We start from the raw sequence: 23,057 nt of genomic DNA on the forward strand, positions 1-23,057 counted from the left end.
CCTGCCCTCCAGACCTCTGTCCTCCCCAGCACACACCCTGCCTCCCTTGGCACTGACCGCACAGGAGCCACAGACCAGGCAAAGCCTCATCCCCCTGCCACGTGGAGCTTCCTTCCCACCCACCCACTGGCGGGACAGCCAGTGGCCCCTCTTGCCCTGCCAGAGGCCCACCCCCTGCCAAGCCAGGGGGCATCTCCGTCCTCCCACCCCACTCTCTCCCTCTGTCTCTCTGTCTCTCTCTGGTCTCCCCACCAGCACCCAAATAGGCTTTAGTTCCGTGTGTCCAGGAGAACTTCCCGCACAGATGGACATCCGTCTGCACGGGCCCGTCAGCTGCCACCAGCCACACATGGCTACTGGGCACATGAAATGTGGCCGGGACCTGAATCTTTCATGTAATTTAAACAGCCCCATGCGGCTGGCCGCTGCCGTGCAGAAAGCGCAGTGGTACCTCCCTCGTTTTACACCCCTCTCCCTCTCCTGTTTCACCTCTGCTCCCGTTCATCTGGAAACATCTCACAAGCTCTGTCTCAAGCCGCCGTAACCCTCCGTTGCCTCCACCCACCATGTGTGCACCTCCACCCTGCACCCTCTGCCCCTCTCTGAGGACGCCGCCAGGGCCTCACTCGTCCACGGTGCACCTACAGCCATCTGGGCGTTGACCTATTCACAGCCTGTCTATCCAGTAGCACCCTGCAAGGACAGGGCCTTACCTCCTTCCCCCGGCTTCTCCAACACCTAGCATGGGGTCCGGCACCTAGCAGGCCCCCAGTAAATATGTTTTGATTGAGCGAATGCTTGAGTGTGGTGGGCTGCCTTGCCTGGATGTTGTGATCCCTTTGGATTACCTTTTAGATGGGTTGTCTAATTGAGGGTTGCACAGGCCAAGAGAGAAAGAACTCCATTTAAATGCAGTTTTCTTTGAGTGCTAAAGTAAGCCATTTAGCTTTTATTGTGGCTTGGGTTAATTTTTGAGCTGTCGGTTGTCACTGGAGCATTGGGGTTGTAAATTATCTTTTTACTCGCCTGCGAAAGGCTAACAGAAAAGCCGGCCTGTCTGCTGTTGTGACTTTTAGCTGATTTTGTCAGTATTTACAAACAAGGTCTACTGTGCTTCTGTTTGGCTTCAGTTTACACTCACGTATTTCGTTCAGCCAGGATTCTATTGCAATGTAGGGGCGCCCCGATCTTGGTTATCTAACACCGCGGCCTCCTTCTGTAATCTATACTGATTAACTTTCTTTTGGTGTTCATTCTCCTTGAATTTTCCATTCTCCCTGAACCACAGCCAACTAGATAGCGCCTACAAATTATGGACTTTTCTTTGGGGTTTGTATCGACTACAGGGGCCTCTCAGGTGTATTTAGGGAGCTGGTCCTCTCATGGGCCTATTGTAGGTTTTTTAAACTTCATTTTTGAGGCTGTTTGGTCTCGTCACCTGTAAGGCAGCTGAGGGTCTGTTGGGGACCCAGGGTGAGCAGCCCTGCTAGCTGTAGGGAGTTCCTGCCCTTGTGGGGTTTATATTTTGGAAGACAACATAAGCCCCATATATGAGTGTCAGCTTTATGTGGGTTTCAGCAAAATGTTATAATCCACAGGGTGTCAGAGGCAGTGCCCTCCTATTTGGGGAACTCAGGAGAGACGCCAGGTATGCTAGGGGGAGTTGCAGAGAGCTGTTGACATTTAGGGTCACCCTCACTGTTTAGACAGCCCCTGTCAGGGTTGGAAAAATACACATCCCTGGAGTGGGGGAGACGCTAGATACGTACTGAGTAAGTGAGTGAATATGAGGGAATGAACACTGTCTGGATTGGCTTTCCCTTTGGGGCAAGGCCGTCATTCTTATTGCAAACAGCCCTGAAACTCCCGGCCTGCAGGGTCTTAGGACAGAGCGAGGGGCACGTTCACAGCATGTACACGGGCTCCTGAGGAGGAGCTGGAGCAGGTCAGGTAGTTTTTGTCTAATGGACACGGTGACTTGGGTAAATCACTGGGTTCCTTTTCTGCAGTGGCTCCCGAGGAGCCGGGGGCTGCGTGTGTGGCGGCCACCCTCAGCGGTCACCGGGCCTGCCCCCATTGCCTTTATTCTCCGCTCGGTTTATGGCCCTACCCATATTTGCTTTCACCCTTTCTCATCTACCACTTTTTTTTTCTTTTTTAACAAAATGAAAAGAGCTTTGCTTTTTTCTAATTATAAAAATGTTACATGTTCATACTAAAAATGGCATGAAGAAGGAAGTGAAAATTACATGTCATCCCACATATCAGGGGTACCCTCCATCAGCAGTCAGATGTCTGGCTTTGCAGGCTTTTTGACCATGTGTACATGCTCTGTCTAGACGGAGGTCCTAGAGCAAATGTATTTTTAACAGAATGGAATCATATCATAATACATCTGTTTTGTAACATAAGTTTTTCAACTTGAGTGGACATCTCTTCATGCCAGTGACTATAAATATACATCATTATTTAAATCCAAACTACTTCTAATTCATCATTTTGCTAAATTGTATGCATCTTGGTACACTTGTTTAAATCCTTTCTAGAACAGGATAGAGTCTTATTTAAAAAAATAAAGGATACTTCAACTATCCCTTAAAGCAGTTTTTTGCTTTAAACGAATTACTGAAGGAAAGAAATGGCAGAGAAAACCAAGATCACAATTAACGTTGGGGGATTTGTGGTGACTGTGATTTGGGGTGAGTCACTGCTCCTTAGTGACTCTTGGTTAGAATAGCGAGGACTCGTCATTGTCACTAAGGGTCGGCGGGCCAGGACCCAGCTGCTCAGATTGTTCCTGCTCATTTGGAAATAGCAGGGCAAAGTGATTCCGCTCTAAGGCCTGGAGGAGAAGGTTCTCTCTCAGCCCCAGCTTCAGAGAATCCCCTTGGGGAGAGGACCGACAAGGACATGTATGCAGGAAGGACATTATACCCCGTGCTTTAAAAAACCCACAAAACCTGGAAAAATCCCATGACACATCACTTCAGCTAGCACGGCATTTAAAGCCTTTGGAAAAAGGTTTCTCTCTACGCGTGGTGGGGGAACGGGAGCCCCTTTTCCTTTTGAAAAGGAAAACGTACTTCACCTTGTGAAAGGGGAAGTGAACGGCAGTTCAAAAACAGATTTATAATAGAGAAAAACATTTTTTCAGAATATTAGAAATTTCAGCTCTACCACAAGTCCTGACCTTACAGATCTTGAGAGTTAGACTTTGGTTATGTTCCAGTGTGAAAACTAAATCGAGCAGAAAGCAGCACAGTAAAGAGCAGAAGCAGAGGCTTCTGATTTGCATCGGTTTTGATGCTCGGGTCTCCAAGCACCGCCTGCTCTGTGTCTGCGTTTCTAGGTACCGCGCACGCAGGCTGCCCCCGAGGCGTTTTTATAGGCGTGGAGGTGAGTGCTGGCATGGGGACGGGGCCCTCGCGGGCGCGCTGTGTGTGGGAAGGGTGTGGGACTGGAAGCCGCTGCCGAGGGCACCGTCAAGCGGTCCTGCCGCCGGGGGCTGTTAGTCAGATGGTATCATTCTGGTAGAATTTATTTAAATTATATTTCAAATTAGCTTGTTAGAATAAAAATATGCTGTGAGGAACACATTTAGACATTTGTCAACGACTAGTGAGATTTTCTCAAAAAACATTTTTATTCACAAGCCGGGTTGATAGTCGTCTTATTATTCCTGTGAGGAGTTGGCACTGTGGCGTCCCCTCCCCTGTGCAGAAGGGCTTGGGATGAGGCCTTGCCACCAGCCCCAGCGGCCGGGCTGGGCGCGCAGAGACGCTGGGCGCAGGTGTCCTGCGGAGGAGGCCCGCTCTGCGCCCTGCGCCCTGCCTGGGGAAGGCCGTCCAGAGGGCCGGGCCGAGCCCCACACCCTTTGACGTCCCGCTCCTCTGGGGAGAATCTCATCTGTGGGTCACCGAGCAGGGGTGTCCACAGGGACCCAATTAATGAGGAATATTGCAGACCCTGCCGCCTAGGCACTGGATCCCTTTGAGACCTTTAATTGGGAAAGCCTTTAATTGGAGTTGTTCAAGTAAGTGGAGGAGAGGAGCATGGCTTCAGCTTCTGTCGTCCTGGGGGACAAGGGGGGACAGAGAAGGTCCTCAGGGGAGGAGAGGGACAGAGCCTGTTCCTGTGGGCCCCCGGAGGGCAGGAGAGGGGGCTCCAGGGGCGGCGGAGGCGGCTTCCAGCCCATTCCAGGCCTGGGGGCTCAGGGAGAGCTGAGCGCCGCCTCTGGGCGGTCGAGGGTGGACTGGGCGGCCTCACTGGCGCCCAGTGAGTCCCCAGCTGGAGGGCCGCCTGTCAGCGCGCTAGGGCCTGGGGCAGGACAGGTGGAGCCGGTGTCTCGTCCCCCCAGCTCCCCGTCTGCCTGACCAGGGGCACTGAGGCGGGTGGGAGAGAAAACATATGGGGGGGCATCCGGTGCCGTGCCTGCCGACAGGCACTGGGGGACGTGGCCCGCCGTCGCGGCCATCACGCTGTCCCAGCGTCCCGCGCTCTCTGCCCCGGGGCCCCCGCAGCGCCTTTGGAGCGTGCGCTTGGAGGGGTTCCCCAGCCCCGATCCCCGGGGGGCCCCACAGCCGCCCTCCACGCTCACCTCTGGGCCCGAGCCGGGCCTCAGGGGACCCCGCCGTCGGGGGACCGGGCCGCCCTCGGAGCCGTCGGCAGTGCGTGCGCACGCGCGCCACAGGCCGGAGGCGGGGAGGCCGCGGGGCCGACAGGAAAGCCAGGCCGCCGGCCAGGCGCCTTCCCGGAGATGCCCATGTGGACAAAGAAAGGGGGTGTCTCCCCGCTGTGGGCATCAGACCAAGGATCATGATGCCGGTCAGGAAGCCCTTGACCATCTGTCCGTCCGTCCGTTCACTCACTCAGGAAGCAGCGACCGTCCACCGCGTGGCAGGCGCTCCGGGACCAGGTGTGGATGCTGTGTGCTCGGCCGAGGGCGGCAGTGGAGATCAGACAGCGGCCCCTGGCGGGTCTGCCCGGGCGCGGGTGGGGGCCACGGGGACTGGCAATGGCGGCGTCAGGCCCCCACTCCTTGGCCCCCGCCACTTGGGGGGATCGGAGCTGCTGACGGCCCTTCGCCTGGTCTCACTGTGCCTGTGCCTCCCTGGAGCCTTCACCCGGGGACCGTCACCTGTCGTTGGGCACCTTCTCGGGCCAGGCACCAGGAAGGCAGGACATTAGGACAGGGCGCCTGCCCCGAGCAGAGGGGTGGTGAGCAGGTACTCGGGGCGCTGGGGTACCAGTGAAGATGAAATGCTTGCTCCGAGACAGAGAGAAGGCGTCTCGCGGGACACGGACTGAGTCTTGGGGCCTGAGCCCGAGGTTCCCAGGCAGACAAGCTGGCTTCGGGGTTGGCGGCCGGTGGGCAGAGGTGCTTGTGGGCGGCAGTGGAGTGTGGTCGAGAGCAGAGGCCGTGGACTCCATCCTGGCCCTGCGCTGGGTGGGACTGGAGCAGGGCCGACCTTCTTTGAGCCTCAGTCTCCTCATCTGAAGTGGGAAGAATAATGGTACCCACATCACATGGTGGTTGTGAGGATGAAATGAACACAGTGAACTCGCTAGTGGGCAGGAAGGTGGGAAGGAAGGTGAGGTTCATAGGGTGGAGAAGGATCAGGAAGGTCTGGGCATGAGGGAGAGGCCCTGTGCCCTGGGCTGGGACCCAGTCCTGTGGGGGGCAGGGAGGCGGAAGGCACACAGGGGAAGAGGCCGGGGCGGTTAGGCAGGACATGCCGTACGCCAGGGAGTGTGGGCTTCCATCCGGAGGCAGTGAGGGCATGTTTCAGTTTTGAAGAGAAGAACAATACTTGTATTAAGGAAATTGTTCCATTATTATGTCAACTCTACAAATAAAAACACTTTTTTAAATAAGTAAAAGTCTGGAGACTTTGAACACACACACACACACACACAAAATTCAGAGATAGTGATGAAGGTTAGTACGGAAAGTTTAGATACTGGAGAGAGGAGACCTAACAGGAACTAGCCACCATAGAGGCGAGAAATGAGAGCAGAAGGGACGCAGGGGGGGAGGAAGGTGGGCACAGATTGATCTAATGTGGGCCCTGCCCTGTGCTGGGATAGGTCTGAGGCAGTGCTGGGAATGTACGAATACAAGAAGAGAAAAATACACATAAGGCACTTTGCTGGGGCCGAGAGGCAGAAGGCTGGAAGGCCTTTCCTGTAGAGTTGCCAAATTAGGACACGGGTTCAGCTGTCCTTCAGTGAGAAGGTAGGGGGCTGGGGTTCCCACACACTGTGCTGTCTGTACAGCACCCCCTCTCACTCTCCCGGCCCCCACCCTCCTAGCTCGGGGACCTGCGCTCAAGCGGGCCGATCGTTCTGCTCAAGCTCCCAGCCAGAATGTGGCTCCATCTGTTTAGAGCAGAATCTGTGTTCTTAAGACGCACTTTCTGGAGCCGGAAGCCCCCCTGAGATCGCGTGGCTTGTGGCTCGGCAGCTCTTGTTCGTTGGGATGAAAGAAGGGGAGAGGCCGCATTGACAGCAGTCAGGATGTTTGTAGATTGTGTGACTGAGCCACTGACTGCAACTGGGAGTACGATTATTTGTGTGTGTTGTGTGTGTGGGGGGAGGATGGGTTTGTTTTGGACGGGTGTGGTGGCGGGTGGCCCTGTAAGCAGAAATCCAGCTGTGGTGCGCAGCAGTTAGGGTGGAGTTGGGGTACAGAATCGGGAGCCATCACCCCGAGGTGGAGTTGCTCTCCCAAGGAGAGAGGTCAGGAGGCCAGAGCCAGAACCCGGGGAAAGCCCTGCAGTGAGGGGAAGGAAGAGAAGCCCGTGGAGGGGCCTCAGGGCAATGGGAGTCAGAGGGAGGCCGGAGGAGGGGATGGGGCATGTGCTGCATGGGGGGCAGAGGCCCAGGAAGCCGGGGTGGGTGGGGACCGAGGGGCACTTCGCTGAGCACAGCTGGCAGCTGGGGGTGGAGGTGGGCGCTGATGGGGTTGAGGTGCAGCTTCAGCCATGCGACAGCCCAGACCCGTTTGCAGGCGGTCCAGGGGAGGTCCGGCTGGAGACGGAGGGGAACCTGACGGTGAGTCATGGAGGGCGAAGGCTGGACTTCGTTGCCTAAGTTGAACATGTTGGTAGACTGAGGGCAAAGCTGAGGAGATGGAAGTTACTAGAGAAGGAGGCAGTGAGGCTGGAGGTGGGAGGCAGCCAGAGGAAGGGCTTCAGGGCGGGAGCAGGCCTGACCGCCGACCTCTGACCTCTGCAGACGCTGCAGGGTCTCCCTGCAGCCAGGCAAGGCAGAGGTATGGAAGTGTTTCAAGGCCGTGGTGGGCAGGGGAGTGAGGCGGGTGGGGGCTGGTTTTCCTTCGCAGTGAGAGCTGCGGAGTTGGTCTGAGAGCCGGAGGGTGGATGAGCAAGGGTGGAAATGGGTCCGTAGAGCTGCCCCCGGGCTTTGAGGCAGGGAGCGGGCTGGGCGAGCACAGACTTGGGACCAGCCTTGAGGGGTCAGCTGGAGATGGAAGAGCATGAATTTCTACAGGTGACCATTGTCACACTACACAACTTGCCAGGGCGCCAGGTGACCTGCGAGCAGAGGAGAGGCACGCAGTCCAGACCCAGGTGGCGGGCATGCGGGGGGACGGCCAGCTGGTGGGACTGAGCGCCTTGCCACCTGCAGCCCTGGGGGACCCTGCATGGGGGAGGGGGAGCCTCTTCCATCCCCATCAGTCACCTTTCTGCCCTTGCTTTTCCAAGTAGCCAGTCGCTGCTCTGTTGTTAATAATTCTTCCAGACCCTTTCTAAAAAATGCATTAAAAATCTTACCAGTGTGACCTCTGTGAGTAATGAGATCTGTAGGTTTATTAACCTCTGTGGGAAGTGGATTTCTTTGCTCCATGGGAGCAGATAATCTCTTGGAGGGAATGAACATTAATGGGCTGACCTGGAGGGTGAGCTTGATGCCCGCCAGCAGAGGCAGTGTGGGGGCGGCTCCTCTGTGCCCTCCTCCCGGCAACGGGCAGCATGGAAGGGGGCCGACGGCTTCTGCACGTCACCCTCCTGCAGCCCGTTCGGTGAGTCTTGCAGGGGCCCAAGCTAAGATGGCCGGAGAATCCGAGCCAGAGGACCTCGTTTCTTTAGATGAGTCTACTCCTCTCAGTCTGTGAAGGGGAGAGGAGTTGATGCGAGCGCTGAGGTCTCAGCAGACAGGAGATGGGCAGTCAGTGTGCCGTGCACACCGGCCCGGGAGCCTGGAGCTGCAGGGCCTCAGGATATTTGGTGTGTGGCCACTCTGGGACGCGTCACTCTGTGGCCCCAGTGTCGGCCCTCAAGTCTGCACATGTGCTCGGTGGCTGGCATAAGCTCCTTGCAAGGCGTCCGGCCGAGCGGCAGTGACTGTGGCCTCGTGTTTATTAGTCTGGCGTTCCCGCCTGCTGCAGTGCCGCCGGAGCTCCGCCCTCGGGGGCAGCCTGAGCGCTTGGCCCACGCCTCCCAGCATTGCTGATCCCATGGAACACTGAATCACAGCCCAGGCTTGTGTCCACATACCGTCATGGCCCTTGTCCCCCAGCTCCTGCCGAGCAGACCGGCCATGGTCTGGGCACCGCGTATGTCAGGGCACATGTGCTCGTGTCCACATTTAGAAGAGCAGAACAACCAGGTAAAGTAAGTTTTAATGTATTTTGACCCAGTATATCCCCAGTAGTATCATTTCTTCATGTAACCCCTGACGAGTGAATCAGACATGGTCCCTCTTCCCACAGAATTCACATTGTACAGAGAAAGACCCCACCTGTCTCTGCACGCCCCCCACCCCTGCCAAGACCACGTAAGTGGGTCCACAGGTGAAACAGCCGCAGGTCGTGCTCGGTGCCACGCGGGAAAGAAGCAAGGGCTGGGGCCGCCTCCGGATGTGTGGTCACCAGCCGCCGGCTCCTGGAGAACGGGAGCAGGCCGTTCGGGTGAGGGGCAGAGGCGCGAGGGCGTGGAGGGGCACGTCGCTGCCTGGAATGCCCGAGAAACTGGAGTCCGTGAGGTTGAAGGGCTAGACGGGGCTGGGGCCTGACCCTCCTCGAGCCTGAGGAGACTTCTCGGGGGCTCTGCGAGGGGCTGTGGGACGGGGACGAGGCTGCAGCCAGGGACACGCTGCTGGGTTCCGGGTCCCAGGCGATGCTGGCGGCGGCTAAGAGGGCCCCAGAGGGGCGGGAGGGACAGCGCAGATTGTCCAGGCGGCCTGGAGATGGGTTTGCTAGGGGGGTAGATGTGGGGGAGCCGAGGGAGCGGGAGGAAGGGAGGCAGGGAGGGCGCCTTCGGTTCCGGTTAAGTGGCCGGTAGTGGGGACGCCTGAGGGAAGAGCAAGCGAGGAGCTGCAGGGTTAGGCCCGAGCCTCCACATGTCACACCTGAGGTGGTGCGTGGAGCTGGGAGAGGGCAGCTGCTGACCTGCACCTGGGGCACAGCAGGGGTCAGGCTGGAGGGGGAGGGCGAGGTCGTGGCGGATCTGGCCGAGCCCCCATGTCTAGGGGGCGGCCGAGGAGGAGGGGCCAGCAAAGAAGATGGAGGAGGGCGCAGGGAGGGAGGAGGGACCTGGGCGGTGTGTCAGGGTGGCCGATGAGGTGTCCCAGGGAGCAGGGCGTGGGCTTGGTGCCCAGCAGTCACCGAGACCGGGCGACATGGCGAGAGCTGGTGGCCCTGACCCGGGCCGGGTCTGTGTCAGTGTGGGGCCAGGAGCCAGGTGGGTCGGAGGGTGGAGGAGAGGTGAGGCTGCACAGATCATGTTTACAAGGTGACCGTCAAGGGAGCGGAGAGATTGGACGGTAACGAGTGAAGCTGTAGGTAAAGGGTGGTGTGTTTGGGAGAGGGGGTGCCAGCACACCGATGGGGAGGCTGCTGGGAGGGGGGGTGGCCTTGGGAAAGGACAGTGTGGGGTCAGAGCACCAGGGCAGGGTTGTCCCTCGAGGGGCCGGGGAGGCACGCTGTCCTGGGAAGCGGGAGGGAGGCCCTGCGGGCAGAGGCGGGCAGTGGACGGGGGCTGGGGAGGCACGGGGGCTCCCTGGGGGCTCCTGTGTCAGGCAGGCCGCCAGCTGAGCACCAGCCCATGGCCTGTGGGACCCGGTTGAGAGGAAGAGTGACATTGTCTGGGAGCGGGTGGCAAGCCTGCTGGAGACACCAAGCCGTGAGCCATTGCAGAGTGGCAGTTTGAGGTTGGAAAATAGGAATTACAGTGAAACTTGTCCACCCAGTTTTGTGGTGTTGCCCATTTGCTTGGGTGTGGCCGTGGAGGAGGCAGGGTATCTGCATGGCTTGGGAGCCGGGCAGGCCATGGGCTGGGTGGGGGCCATTCGGGGAAGACAGCGAGGCCGGGGAGTGGCTGGTGGATGGGAGGGCCCAGGGTGGCGGAGATGCCAGAGATGCCACGTGGGCCGGGAGGCTGGCGGTGAGGGCAGAAGCAGGGACCCAAGGCGAGGGTCCCGTGAGTGGCCGGGAGAGTGTCCCTGTAGGGGCGTGGGGAAGAAGGCCTGCGGCCCAGGGGCCAGGAACTGCGTCCAGGGTGTTGGGTTGCCACACGGATGGCGACAGTGATAGGAGGTGGGCAGAGGAAGCTGGGCCTGGGGCCGGAGGCCTGCCCAGTGGCAGGAAGTGACTTGGGGGCTGGTGAGAGCAGGTGATGGGCAGGTGGCTGGCATGGCCTGGCCTCCCTGCAGGACGTGGGGACAGCCCCAGGCCGGACACCATCCACCATCTCCCCTCGTGTTCTGCTTTTGTGGGAGCAGAGGGGAGCAGATCAGCTGTGAGTGGCCGGGCGGTGCTGGCCTCGGGGGACAGCTGGGTGGCCGCCAAGGCTGAGGCGAGGGGCACATGCTGGCTGGGCTTCTGGGGCCTGCGGAGCTCAGGTTTCTGTGGGTCCCCTGGGATTTGCGCAGGGAGAGAGGCCCAGGAGCCTGAGTGAGTGGGTGGTGGGGAAGGTCGGGTCCCGGCCCCCCCAGGTGAGGCTGGAAGGCCTCCTGTCTTGAGTGGGCAGTGGGGCAGATCTCCCTGCATGTGGGCAAGAACTTGGTGGGGGGCTGTCCCCAATGCCGCCAGAGCCGCAGGCCTTGGGGGAAGCGTGACACGGCTGTGACGAGGGAGGCGAGGTCTCCCCACTCTGCCACTGGAACACGCTTGGCCCTGGCCGGTGTGTCCGCAGCAGACGTGCAGGGGGATGCCTGGGGTGGGGGGAGCAGAGCGGGAGGGTCCAGACCCACACCCATGTGGATGATCTGAATGGGGTCTCTTGCAGGGGGGTCTCTAGATGCAGCTCAGGGTCCCGGAGCCCCCTCCCCCCTCAGTGCACGGAGCGTGTTCTGCATGTATGTGCCTTTCAGGACAGGGTGTCCACAGTCCTTGTCAGCTTTTCAAAGGGCTCCTTGACCCAAAAGAGGCCAGGAGTCCTTGTTGAAGGGCTCCGCATGTTTCGCATAGAGCAGGGAGAACTGGGGGGCTGCTGTGGGGGGATGACCACTGTCATTTTGGGAGTGCAGCTGTGGGACTCAAGTAGTGAAACTTGGATTAGGGGAGGGAGGCGCAGGGAGCCTGTGGGTGCCTGAGAGCACGTGTCTCGGGTGGGGTACTCACAGAGCAGGCCACCGAGGAGGGGACCTGTGGTGCTGGCAAAGCTATGCCCAGACCCTCCTGTTCCGAGGAGCAAACAACTCTGGGTGTCACCAGGCTCTGTGCGTCCTCGGGGGGCTGTCCTGTGGGCTGTGTGCAGCGGGGAGGGATGAAGCCCCTGCAGGTGCCTGGGTGGGTGGCTCCGGCACAGAGGCCCCAGGACCCCTGCCTTTCTGGAGGGATTCCCTATCATCTTGGGGGGTGGCCTCTGCTGATCTGGGGCCTCAGGTGATGCCTTGTGACGGGGACAGCACTCCCCTGTGGCAGGCAGTAACTCCCCCCACACCTCGCTGCGGGGCCAGTGCTGAGTCCACCTGGCGGGCCTGGGGTGGGGGCTCCCTACCGCCATGGGGGGTTGGCTGAGACTGAGGCCAGGCAGGGACATGGGACAAGCATCCTGATTGATTTCTCCTGCTCCTGATGGAAAATGCTGAGGTATGAACAGTGTAGTAAGAACAGGAGGGGCTCCATCCGAAGGCCAGGATTTCATTTTAAAAACCAAGGGGTTAGGAGGTGAGATTCCTGACATATTTTATGGTGATTAGTGAACAACCAAAGATCGTAAGGCAGGGCGAGCAGTTTCCCCTGATGTGTCCCCACTGCTTCGAGCGTCACCGCTGGCTCAGAGAACAGGACCAATGAACTCCTTGCCTTGAGTTTATCCTGTAGAATATCTAGAGGGCCGACTGGACGGTGACTCAGTGTCTCTCACCAGAGACGGACATCTTGACACCACGCATTAGCCTGCACTCCCCTTGGCCCCGTTCTTGAAATCCTTAAAAGCCCATATCCTAACCCTTAAGTGTCCCTCCGCTCTGAAGCCATCTGATCAGATCAAATTCCTTGTTGCCAAGCCTATTGCTCTTCATCTCTGAACTCATTTTCATGATAAAGACAGGAACCACCGACCTCCACCTCCATTGGTAAAAATGTCTTTAAAACTTTACTGTTTCCTTCAATTTTCCAGACTTAAGCACAAGTCTTCACTCTCTCTGCTCTGCTGAGATCTCTGATCTGGGCTCTGATTTCAGGTCCCAGCACCTGGGTGACCCAGACAGGACTGCAGCTGACCAATCATGCTCTTTGGTAGCCTGCCCCCAAATCTCCTTTCTTTGCCTTTGGGAAGTTCTCAGAACATAATCTCACTCCATCCAGTGCTCCACAGCTCCCCCAAATCCTGGGGTGGTAGAAACTTAGTTCCCATCCTGTGCAGATCCAAGCAGGCCCTGGAGGCAGGGGACCCTGGCTTCGGGAGCTGGCGAGGGGCCCGCCCTGTGCAGGGCAGGAGCTCAGTGGGCCTCCCTGTCCCCCCTCTGCCCCTCCTTCTCTCTGCTGCCTGCAGGGCTGCTGCCATTTGCTGCTACTCTCGCCTTAATGAATTCCTTCCTTCCCCCACTCCTCCCACCTGCTCGGGAATTCTTTCATGATCAGAGTCAGGAACCTTTTCCAGGCTGAGGTTTCGCCAAGCACGCAGGGAGATCTCCCCGGCTTGGATTGCCCGGCAGCAGCACCAGGCCTGGGCTGAGCACGGCTTTACCTCCCGGGGGGCCCCTACGCCCCCACACCCAGCGTGCTCCCCAGCGGTGGCTGGGTTCCTCCCTTACTTTGTCACCCACAGAACTGATGTGCTCGATTTAAGACTCACTCCCATGGGACAGAACTGGTGATGGGGTTGGGTTTTGCCAGTTTCCTCCTTTTCTTTTTCTTTTCTCAGTGTTTGTTTTTTTTTTTTTAAGGCATATGCATGCCTTACCAAGGATGGAATATTCCAGAAAACTGGAATTGGAACCCCACAGCCTGATTGAAAGCCATATAACTTGCTTTAAAGGAGAGAGCTAAAAAAAAAGCCACTCCTTGGCTTCTCTTGTGAATTTTAAATGTGCTGAAAGCTTTGCCCAGGAAGGAAACAATGGCTCATTCCTTAAATAATTAAGGAGAGTGGATATCGCCCATGGTCACATGCAACCCCCAGGGGAGAGCTTGGGTGGGCGCCCAGAGAGCTTGTCCTCAGGAAAAACGGACGCAGCTCCAAGCAGCTGCCTTTCAAGAATTTAGTGGAATTGGCGCAATTGTGGAAAAGTTCCACAAGAGGATGCAGGCGGCATCTGATCTAATGTAAGTTTTTCCCCCAGAAGTCTGCACCCATTACCTGTTTGTGTCAGCCCCGTGAATCCACAGCTGGTTTTATTTGCCCCTTCAGTGCCACGTGACCGGCCCCGGGGGATGACTGTGGCCTCAGGCCACGTCTGTGTCCTCCCAGGCACTCTGGCATTGGCACTCATCTCTTTAGGTACTGGACAGAAATTTCGGGAGAACCTGTGTAGGGAAGACAAGGCTACTTTATCTTCTGGCAGAAGACCCACACCCCCAGGAGCAATGGTGCCACCTCAGACCTGGCACATTATTTCCCAGCTATTTGTCCCATCTGGGATCCCACAGGATTTTTATCACTGAAGCCACAGAATGGTATGCTGGACAGACATACGGTCGTGACAGACGGACATCATGGTGTCTTACTTGGTTTTTGTAGGAGAGTTAGTTCTGCCAGAGAGAAGGAAACTAGTATTTATTGATTACTGATATGCACTATTTCATTTAAGCTTCCTGTTTTGTGGAAGAGGAAAGTGGGGTTCAGAGAGTTTACGTGGCTAGAGTGGCAGAGCCAGGACACAGAATGGGGTCATACGTGTCTGTCTGCGGCAAGTCACGGAGGATCATACCCTGTGAGACTTACAATTCCAAGAGAAAAACAATCTGTTTCAAAAGTACAGCTTGAGGTCTAATAGGAAAGCAGAGACGGGCCTCAAGAAAGCTCTGTTAGGACCCCTTTCAGAGAGCAGGGGTCAGAGGCAGGGAGTTGCTCTGACGCTGTTTGCACAGCCTGCTGAGTTTTGCGCAAAACCTACATCTCTCCGTTTCTCCCTGGTCCTTTCGCTCAGATTTCAGTAGAGCTTGTTGAATCTTACGTGGTGATAGCATCTCTTAAGACATTGTTCAGATCCTGTAATAGGAATCTAGGTCTGCAGTAGGTCAGCCTGTCGGGCTGGGTGTCCATCTGCCCGGGCATATGGTGTCAGTCTTGACACAGAGCAGGGCTCTTAGCCCCCCAGAGCCCAGGTCGCCGCCCTCCTTGTGTCACGAAGCCGAATCTTTCCCTGTTTGTCAGCAGTCCACACCTTGGACGGCTGTCTGTGTTGTTGGCCTCAAGGGTACTGAGAACTCTTTTTTTTTAAAAATTCTTTTCCTTTTTCTGTTAGGAAAGTGTCCTGGCTGCTTTGCTGAAGCGGGGCTCCCCTGGCTGCGTGGGAGGGTGCTGTACAGGGGTGATTTTCCGGGCTGGTTTCCCAGTCAAATGGCACTTTATCCCCCCAGAAGTCTGGGGTCTTGAGCCCCTGCATCCCAGAAGAGAGGTCAGACTGGTTCTGAAGCAGTGAAATTTGTTTCTGTTTGTGCATCTTTGCCAAAATGGATTGTTTGGTGTATTTCCATGTCCCTCTTCCTGGAGCACGTCTGCTGCCCACTAATAGCGAAACCAGCCTGCTGAATCATGGGTGCCGCCTGGACAGGATGCCACAGACCGAAATTACGATCTGACACCCAGATGGGGTCTTGGGAAGTGTGTTTTGCTGGAAGGAGTTCATGGTTGAGGGTCTTCTGGATAATCTGTTTTGAGAATGAAAATGTTCAGGTGGTCTCTGGAGCTGTTTATTGGTAACAGGTAAAATGAGTTGCCTCCATATCAAATATGTGCACAGCAGGGCCAGAAACCACCTGTGTGCTCAGATCTTTGTGTCTAAGGGCTTCTGCTGCTTTGTCCCCAGGCTCGTCAGAATCAACAGCTTTATTTAGGGCGCCTGTGTCGAGGCAGCAGCCTGTGGGAACAGCTGAGTTCCCGCCGGGGGTTCCCTCTCAAGCAGCCGATTTGGCCCGGCAAGGCCCTTCTTACATCCAACCTGGGCATTACTTCCGGGAGTGGCCGAACGGACTGGCCTCCTGTCCCATAGGGCTTATATGGCGCAAGGAAACAGATATTGAGTAATTGCAAAAACAATTATAATTCACTCATTCAATAAATACTTGTTTAGTATCAAGTATGAGCATCAGGGAACCAGATGGACAAGAATCTCCACCTTCATGAAGCTCACATTCTAATGAGACACACAATGAATTAAGACATAACAAGTAAGTAAATTTTATGGTATAAGCGAGGGAAGCTTTTCCCTTCTAGGTTCTTTGGCTGGTCTAATAAGACAAAGAGGAGAAAAACAAATTTAATTTCATATGTACAGGAACCCCAAAGATATGAGGCTCAGAGAGGTGACTGAAGTGGGCAGCTTTTATACCTTTTAGACAAAGAAACAATACATTTGTGAAGCACTGCCAGGATAAAGAAGTTTGGACCTGGGAGGTAGCAAATCCGTGAGGGAGTAGCTGGGTTGGTTCGTTCCACTTTCCGGGTCTTGAATTTCCGTCTCCGGTGGGAAGGGTGCCTTCCACCCTCCCTGTCCTGGGGAGGGGACCTTCCCAGGGCGAGCTGTCCCTGCCTTCAGAGGGGCAGAGGAGGGTCGTGGTGTCGCTCCAGCACTGGCTGTTTCTCAAGTATCTTTAACCGAAATAGGCACTATGGCAGAGTAGTGTATTTTGGGGTGACGTATTGTGCTCCCCTTTGCTGGCATGTTAGAAGGCGGTAAGCTGCGTGGGAAGCAGGCAGGTAAAGGTGTTTGGAGCAGAGGCTGGGTTGGGCGGGTGTCAGTGGCAGAGAGAGTGGGATGAATGACGTGAAGATTATAGTTGGTTGGGGTTTTGGATAAATGACAGGTTATGACAGGGAGTTGGAGGAGGAAGGGGAAGAGGAGAGAAATTCAGGCGGCTGGGAGGCCAGGTGGGAGGGTCGTGTGTGTGTGTGTGTGTGTGTGTGTGTGTGTGTGTGTGGAAATGACTGAGCACCCAGACGGGAGTGGCCTGGGAGAGGGGCTGCGGCCCAGGAGCTGACTGTGGAGAGAGGAGCGGCGGGGGCGCAGGGCGGGGAGCTGACGGCCTGACGGGTGGGGTTGGAGAGGGGCGAGGGGAGCTGTGTGGAGGGCAGAGCCGGGTCTGCTGGGCTGGGCGCTCTGCAGCCTTACGGACGCCCGCCCGAGGCGGGGCAGGGCGCATCTGGCCTGGAATTGAAGGCTGCCACTGTGTGACTTCTAATAAGGAATAACACTGGGCTTCCCCCCGTTCCTGGCCCAGAGCTCCTAGCGCCAGAGAGCTGTTTTCTGCTGTGCTAACCAGGGCCCTTCCGGAAAGCACCTGTGAGGGGGCTGGTTGCTGGGGAGACAACCTTACATCAGAGGGCTGGATTTTCAGTGTCCTGGATCCCCCTCTGGGGAGGGGAGAGGGGCTGCAGGTGGAATCAGTTGTTGGTGGGCTGAGTAGCAAAGCCTCCACCAGAACTCAGAGGACAGAGTTCAGAGAGCTTGCCCATTGGTGGCCCATGGAGACTGGGGAGGGTGGTGCCCGCGGAGAGGGCCTGGGGGCTCCGGGCCCTTTCTCCCTACCTGCTCTGGGCATCTCTTCCATGGGGATGTCCCTGAGTTACACGCTTCTATAGTAAACTGTTGGTCAGTAGGTAAGATGTTTCTGAGTGTGTGAGCTGCTTGCTCCAGCAAATGAATGGAACCCGAGGAGGGGGCTACCAGAACCTCCCATCTGTAGCCAACTGGTCGCAGCCCAGATGACAACCTGGACTTGAGATTGGGGTCTGAAACGGGGCAGCTTGCTGGACTGAGCCCTTAGCCTGTGGATCTGATGCTTTCTCCACGTAGGTAGTGTCAGGACTGAGTTGAATTGCAAGACACCCAGCTGATGTCCCCGAGAATTGCTGGTAGCCGGAGGGAAAAGCCCACACATTAGTGCTGGGCGCAGGGTCTGAGCTCTGCTGCTGATGTGCCGTGGGAGAGGCAGGCACGCAGGTGTGGGCCCGAGGAGGTCAAGGAGGAGGCCTGCCTCCTCGGGGGGAGGTGCGGCCCGAGTGTGGACAGGAGCTAGGAACACAGCACTTCCCAAGGTGTCCGCTTAGTGCTGCCGTGCCAGAGGCCTTTCGGCAGTTGGTGGCCGCAGAGTGAGCCAGGGGTCCGGGGAGGCCCGGCAGAGATTCTCTGTGCCGCCCTGAAGGCTGACTGTCAGGCACGGGTGAGCCGGCTGCTGCCTGGGGCCACATCGCACTAACCTGCCATCAGTCTATCAACCTGGTCCAGGGCCTGAGAGGCACTGATAGGGGCTGTGAACCCCTGGGCTGGAACTTGAAGGTTTGGGGAACTCAGGAGGCATTTTGTGGGTTCTCTGCTGACAGCTGGGCTTCTGGGAAGGGCTGTGGGGATACTGATGGAAGGCAGCCTTGGTGAGAGATGGAGGGGGATGACCCATTTGCCCAGAGGCCAGCTGAGCTCGGGGGGCTTCAGCCTGACACACGAGCCAAGGGCTGAGGGGAGGTGCCGTAGAGCACAGGTGCAGGGCCGGGATGTGCCAACAGGCATGAAGGGAGCCAGGAGCAGGTGGCTTAGGTGACTCTCATGTCGTGGCTGCGTGTGGCCTGGGGCAAGTTCATCTTTCCCCGCTCTCTGTTTTCCTCTGTAAAATGAGGCTCTGGTTCTGATTTATCAAGGTTGTTGGGAAATATAGGTGAGATGCATGTCAGTGCCCAGTGCAACGGCAGCACCGGACAGACGATCAGCACACGCTAGAACCTCCAGAAAATAAATACCTTTCTGGTTGTGCTCCTGGGACCTAGGAGGAGAGGATGTCAGTGTAGCCGTAAGACATCCTCTCAAATAGCAGCTCACTCGGGAGAGGAACGCTCACTGTCCTGAAGACGTCAGTGTGCATGGAAAGAGATGAGGATGGACGCTGGAAACGGAGCACTTGGAGAAGACGCGCATGACATGGGGAGAAGCTGCACGAGCCATCTGGTCCTGTGGAGGTGACGGGCCCTGTGTCCTTGATGCACAGGCACAAGCACGGGCCGTTTGGGGGCCAGACTCCGGCCAGCATACATGCACCTCACTGTCTGACACCTGCTGGCCGCCTCCTTCTGTTCAAAGTCAAGCAAAGGACAGAAGAAACAATAGGAGATCCAGTTCTTAATCCCACCTGGGACTCATCCCCACCTGTCACCCAGCACTCAGACTCCTTGGTCTGCCCGTCACCCGGTTCCGTCTGCTGCAGACCCGCCGATCCTCAGCATGCTTTCCTTGCAAGCGCAGCGAGGTGGAAGGCCCCGTCCTGGGCGTTGGCTCCTGTCCCCTCCTGTTCTCTGTGCACCCTGCTCTCTCTCCCCTTTGTTGAGACATGTTTTCTGGGTGCCAGGCTGTGACTGTGACATGGCACATAAGACATAGTCATGGCCCTTGAGCTCCCCCTGACAGAGCAACGCTTTCAGGCCAGACAGGGCATGTGGGAAGGGTCATCTGTGCAGCACGCTGGGGTAAAGGGGGGAGGCTGCTGGTGGGCAAGCCGCAGCCGGGCCTCCAGCTGTCCTGGTGCAGCCTGGAGCTGAGAGGGTCAGGGTAGCTCAGCATGCCCATGTGCACACACGTGTGCAAGGGTGTGCATGCCTGGGAGGGGCACATTACCTAGTAGATCAGCTGTAGCGGGTGCCCACTGCTGTCCAACAGGACCTGCTTATTTGCCTTGTGGAACTGTGTAGGGTCCCACTAGCCGGCAGCTGGTCACCTGGGCCCCTGGCAGCTCGAGTTCGTTCGGCACTCTTGGCCACAACATCACGTGTTTCCTCTTTGAAGGCACTGCAGGAGTTCTGGAAATGAGCCCTGATCCCCGCCCAAGGGGGCTTACAGCCCAGTTTGGGGGCTACAACACACCTATGGCTTCCCAAAGACAAGGCGGAGTATGAGGGCCACCAAGGAGGTGCAGAGCTGGCTCCAGGGAGGGGATCGGTCTGCAGGCGGAGCAGGGCGCCTGTGGTGGAAGAGGTGACCCGTGTGCACTCTGCCTTGAAGGACATAGGATTCTGACGGGGGTGTGTGGGCTGAGTGGGCATGGACACGAGCGAGGGGCGTTCTGGGAGAAGGGCACAGCTCACGTGAAGGCATGGGTGTGGAGTGAGCATGGGCATCTGTTAAGCCTGTAGGTTGGGTACAGGGACTGATGGGAGGAGGCCACCGAGTCAGATGGAGACAAAGGCTGGGTAAGACGTGGACTTCGGTTCTGCGGCTGCCTTCACAACCCACGTGCAGTCGGCTGGGCAGAGTGGGCGCTGTGGTTGGTTTGAAGGGGCTGCAGTTGGCAGAGAGTAGTACAAGGGCTCAGGCACAGAGACACGCCCTTCCCTCATGTGGCTACTGTTTGAGGTCCACAAGGGCTCACTGGCCACTGAACGTGGCCTCTCTTGGCTCCTTCTGTGCCAGCACACACCTAGTGCCATGGGGCTCTGCAGAGCTGCGGGCACAAGCTATTTTTGTGCTCCTTCAAATGCCTGTGTTTATTTTTAACCTTGAGTCTTTGTAAAGTAGGGATGTATCAGCTGGCTTTGCTTTTGAGTAAAACAGTGCCTTTGGCCTGACGGAACCAGCACAAGATGTTCTTGATTTAAAGTTGTGCATTCTTCTCGTTTAGCACCTCAGTGCATGTATTCTGACATTATAGGGAAGGCCCCAGAAATAATTCGCTTTTTAAAAAGTCCTGGAAAGAGGAAACCCTTACAGGTTTGCGATGTCCTTAACTTGCACCAGCCGATCTGTCGTGGGAGCTGGTGCTCAGGCGGGGAGGTGTGTGTGTGTCGGAGGTGGGGCGTGAGTGGGAACCCCGCCATGTGACCCCACAGGAGCCTGCGGACAAGGGCTGAGACTAGAATGTCTGTTATCTTTTAAGCATATGCAAGTTATTCACTGAAAAACTAATGAGATTAACTTAGAGTGAAGATGGAAGATTCAGCCCATGCTTACTTATACCTTTCCTCTCCAGAACCCATTAAAATGATAATGAGGAGATTTTATTATAAGTGTAATCCTGTGATGGCAAAGTGACTGGGAGGGAATTGGCAGCAGCTGGAAAGGTGGCACCAAATTCTGGGATGACGGGGAAGCAGGCGGAGGGACGGGATGTCAGAGACAAGCGCAGGAGCCAGACCACAGGATGGGGCGCAGGGGCGGGAGGTGGGGCCGGGCTGCCCCGTGGGACCCCAGGGTGCCTCCCGGCCGAGCTCAAGGCCTGGCCAGGGCGGCAGCAGGAAGCCGGACTCCAGCTGAAGCTCCCAAGGACGCCGTGTTTGTTAGGGGAAAATGAGGGCAAGAGAATCGCGGCAGAGGTGGGGCGGAGAGTGTGGGCGCTGGCGTTCCTGGGCAAAGTCTGCCTTGGTCTGGCCCAGAGCCAGCTTGGGTGGGTGTGCTCGGAGCCAGGGCAGCAGGTGAGACCAGCTGGGGCGCAAACGGGGCGCTCCAGCTCGTCAAGAGGAAGAGCGAGCAAACAAGGTTCTCGACTGCGGTGGCTGCAAGGCAACAGCAAAGCAGGCCTGCAGGGCGCTGAGGAAAAGCCCTTTGTGATCACTGAAGACGTTCTGCAGCCAGTGTGGCTGCCTGAACCATGTCTCCACTAGATCCTAGGCCCTGACCTCTGGATCCTGTAAATGTGACCTTACATGGGGAAAGGCTTGGCCGGTGTGATTACGGTGAGGCTCTTGAGCTGGGAGACTGTCCTCGGTTATCCCGGTGGCCCCGCTAACAGTGGCGAGTGCCTTTCAGAGGGAGGGGCAGGAGGAGATTTACTGGTGCAGGAGAGAGCAGGGGAGGGGGGGCCCTCAGCAGAGACAGCCTGGAGGAGCTGAGCCGCAGGCTCTGCAGGGGGAGGCGGCGGCCCCGGGAGCTGGGATGGCCGGAAACAGATGCCTCCCCACAGCCCCGGAGGGAGCGCAGCCCACCAAACACCTTGGTTTCAGCCCAGTGGAGCTGATCTCAGGCTTCCCTCTTCCACACGGGAGAGAGTAAGTTCCTGCGTCACCAGGTCAGTGGCGATTTGTCTCAGCAGCCCTAGGGAACAAACACACTCAGCCATCTGGGCACAGGACCGCGCCTTCAGGACAGACTGGGCCTGAGCCCAGGAAGGACAGAATGAAGAGTGGAGGACGCGAGGGTACGGCAAGGGGGGCTTCCTTTCCCGATAGGAAAACTCCACAGAACATGAACCAGCCCCAGGCATGCTCTGCTCCAAACAGGAAGCACGCCGACCAGCCTCTCAGCAGCCGGGAGAGCGCGACAGCAGCTTCCCTTGGACCTTAATGCCAGGAACCTTTCCTCGGAGGAGCCCTTGGCTCTTGACATTGACACGGTGCAGAAAGGAACCACTTGGCTCTGCAGGGACAATATTTACATAGTCAGAATAATGTTCCCGTCTATACCGGTCACACAGCCCTCCACTGTACTCAGCTATTGACTTACCTCTTCCTGGTACTGCACATTCCACGTACGTTCTGGTTGACCTTTTTGTAAATAATGCGGGAATCTGAGGTCAGTTAGTCTATGAAGCCTCTTTCCTTCGTTATATGAGTAATGGGTAAATATGTCTAATGCAGAGGGGCCCTGAGTGCCAGAACGGTGGCCAAATTCTGGAGGGAGGTGGTTGAGCGGCTCGTCTGGACTGTCCTCCTCCTATGCGGGGCCCGTGGCCAACAGCCAGCCCACCCGTGGTCCTCCCGGTGTGTATGGGCAGGCAGCCTTGAGCCGCCCCTGAGCAGGGGCCTGTGGGCAGAGGGGGTGGTGGGCGAGGCAGGCGTGCTGACTTACAGTCTGGTACAAATGGGAGAAACCTGAGCTTATTCATGTGCTGACAGTAAGGCTCCAGCAACAGGAGGCTGTTGTTGCCATTGAGGTCGGCGTTTCTCAGTCTTTCTAATGTCGTGGACACATGGGAAGTATGTGTACAGCACACAGTAACACACAACAGGCTCTGCTCTGGACCCGGGGCCCAAGGAGATCCCCTGTCAGCAGGCTACTCACTCCCAGCCCAGGATGGCCTTGTACAAAGGAGGAAAAGCCACTTCTTGCTCAAGACACCTTCTGGGTATCTGCTCTCTGCCAGATGTTGACAGAATTTATGTGCACGTGTCTTGTGCGCACACTGTGATTGACAACCTCAGAGTTCCGAACTGTGCAACCATTTGCTGGGCGTTGAGGATGCCGCTGGGAGAGGACACAGATCCGCCATAGGCTGGCAGGAGGCTTTAGGTTTCCACTACAGGTGCGGCAGTGGGCGTCACTGCAGTAGGGCTGCAGGGAGGTAAGTCGTGGGCGCCGAGCCCAGAACAGGCATGTGGGCTGGAGGGATACTCTGGGCATTGTCCCGTTGACACGGTTCTTGAAGCTGTGGAGGTAAGCATGGGAGGACCGTGGAACAAGCAAGCCCCCGTGGGCTACCCTGCCCCCTGCCAAGGAGGGGCCTGGTATTCAGG

General features: G+C 57.1%; 1 protein-coding gene across 6 annotated transcripts in view; it reads left to right on the forward strand.

The window, feature by feature from the left end:
* Nucleotides 1-23,057, forward strand: part of HOMER2 (homer scaffold protein 2) — a 70,052-nt gene that overhangs the window by 2,086 nt on the left and 44,909 nt on the right. The window contains exon 1 of one of the 6 annotated variants that reach the window (XM_073227230.1): nucleotides 9,562-9,701. The exons of 3 other annotated variants lie outside the window; for them this stretch is intronic. In XM_073227230.1, coding sequence (XP_073083331.1) covers nucleotides 9,640-9,701 — 62 coding nt within the window. In that variant the 5' untranslated portion in view covers nucleotides 9,562-9,639. Of the gene's footprint in view, nucleotides 1-9,561; nucleotides 9,702-23,057 lie in introns of those variants that run through there. 2 more of the 6 variants (XM_017674877.3, XM_073227235.1) reach the window with 2 other exon arrangements.

This window comes from Manis javanica, chromosome 18, assembly GCF_040802235.1.
Source record: "Manis javanica isolate MJ-LG chromosome 18, MJ_LKY, whole genome shotgun sequence".
NCBI lineage: Eukaryota > Metazoa > Chordata > Mammalia > Pholidota > Manidae > Manis > Manis javanica.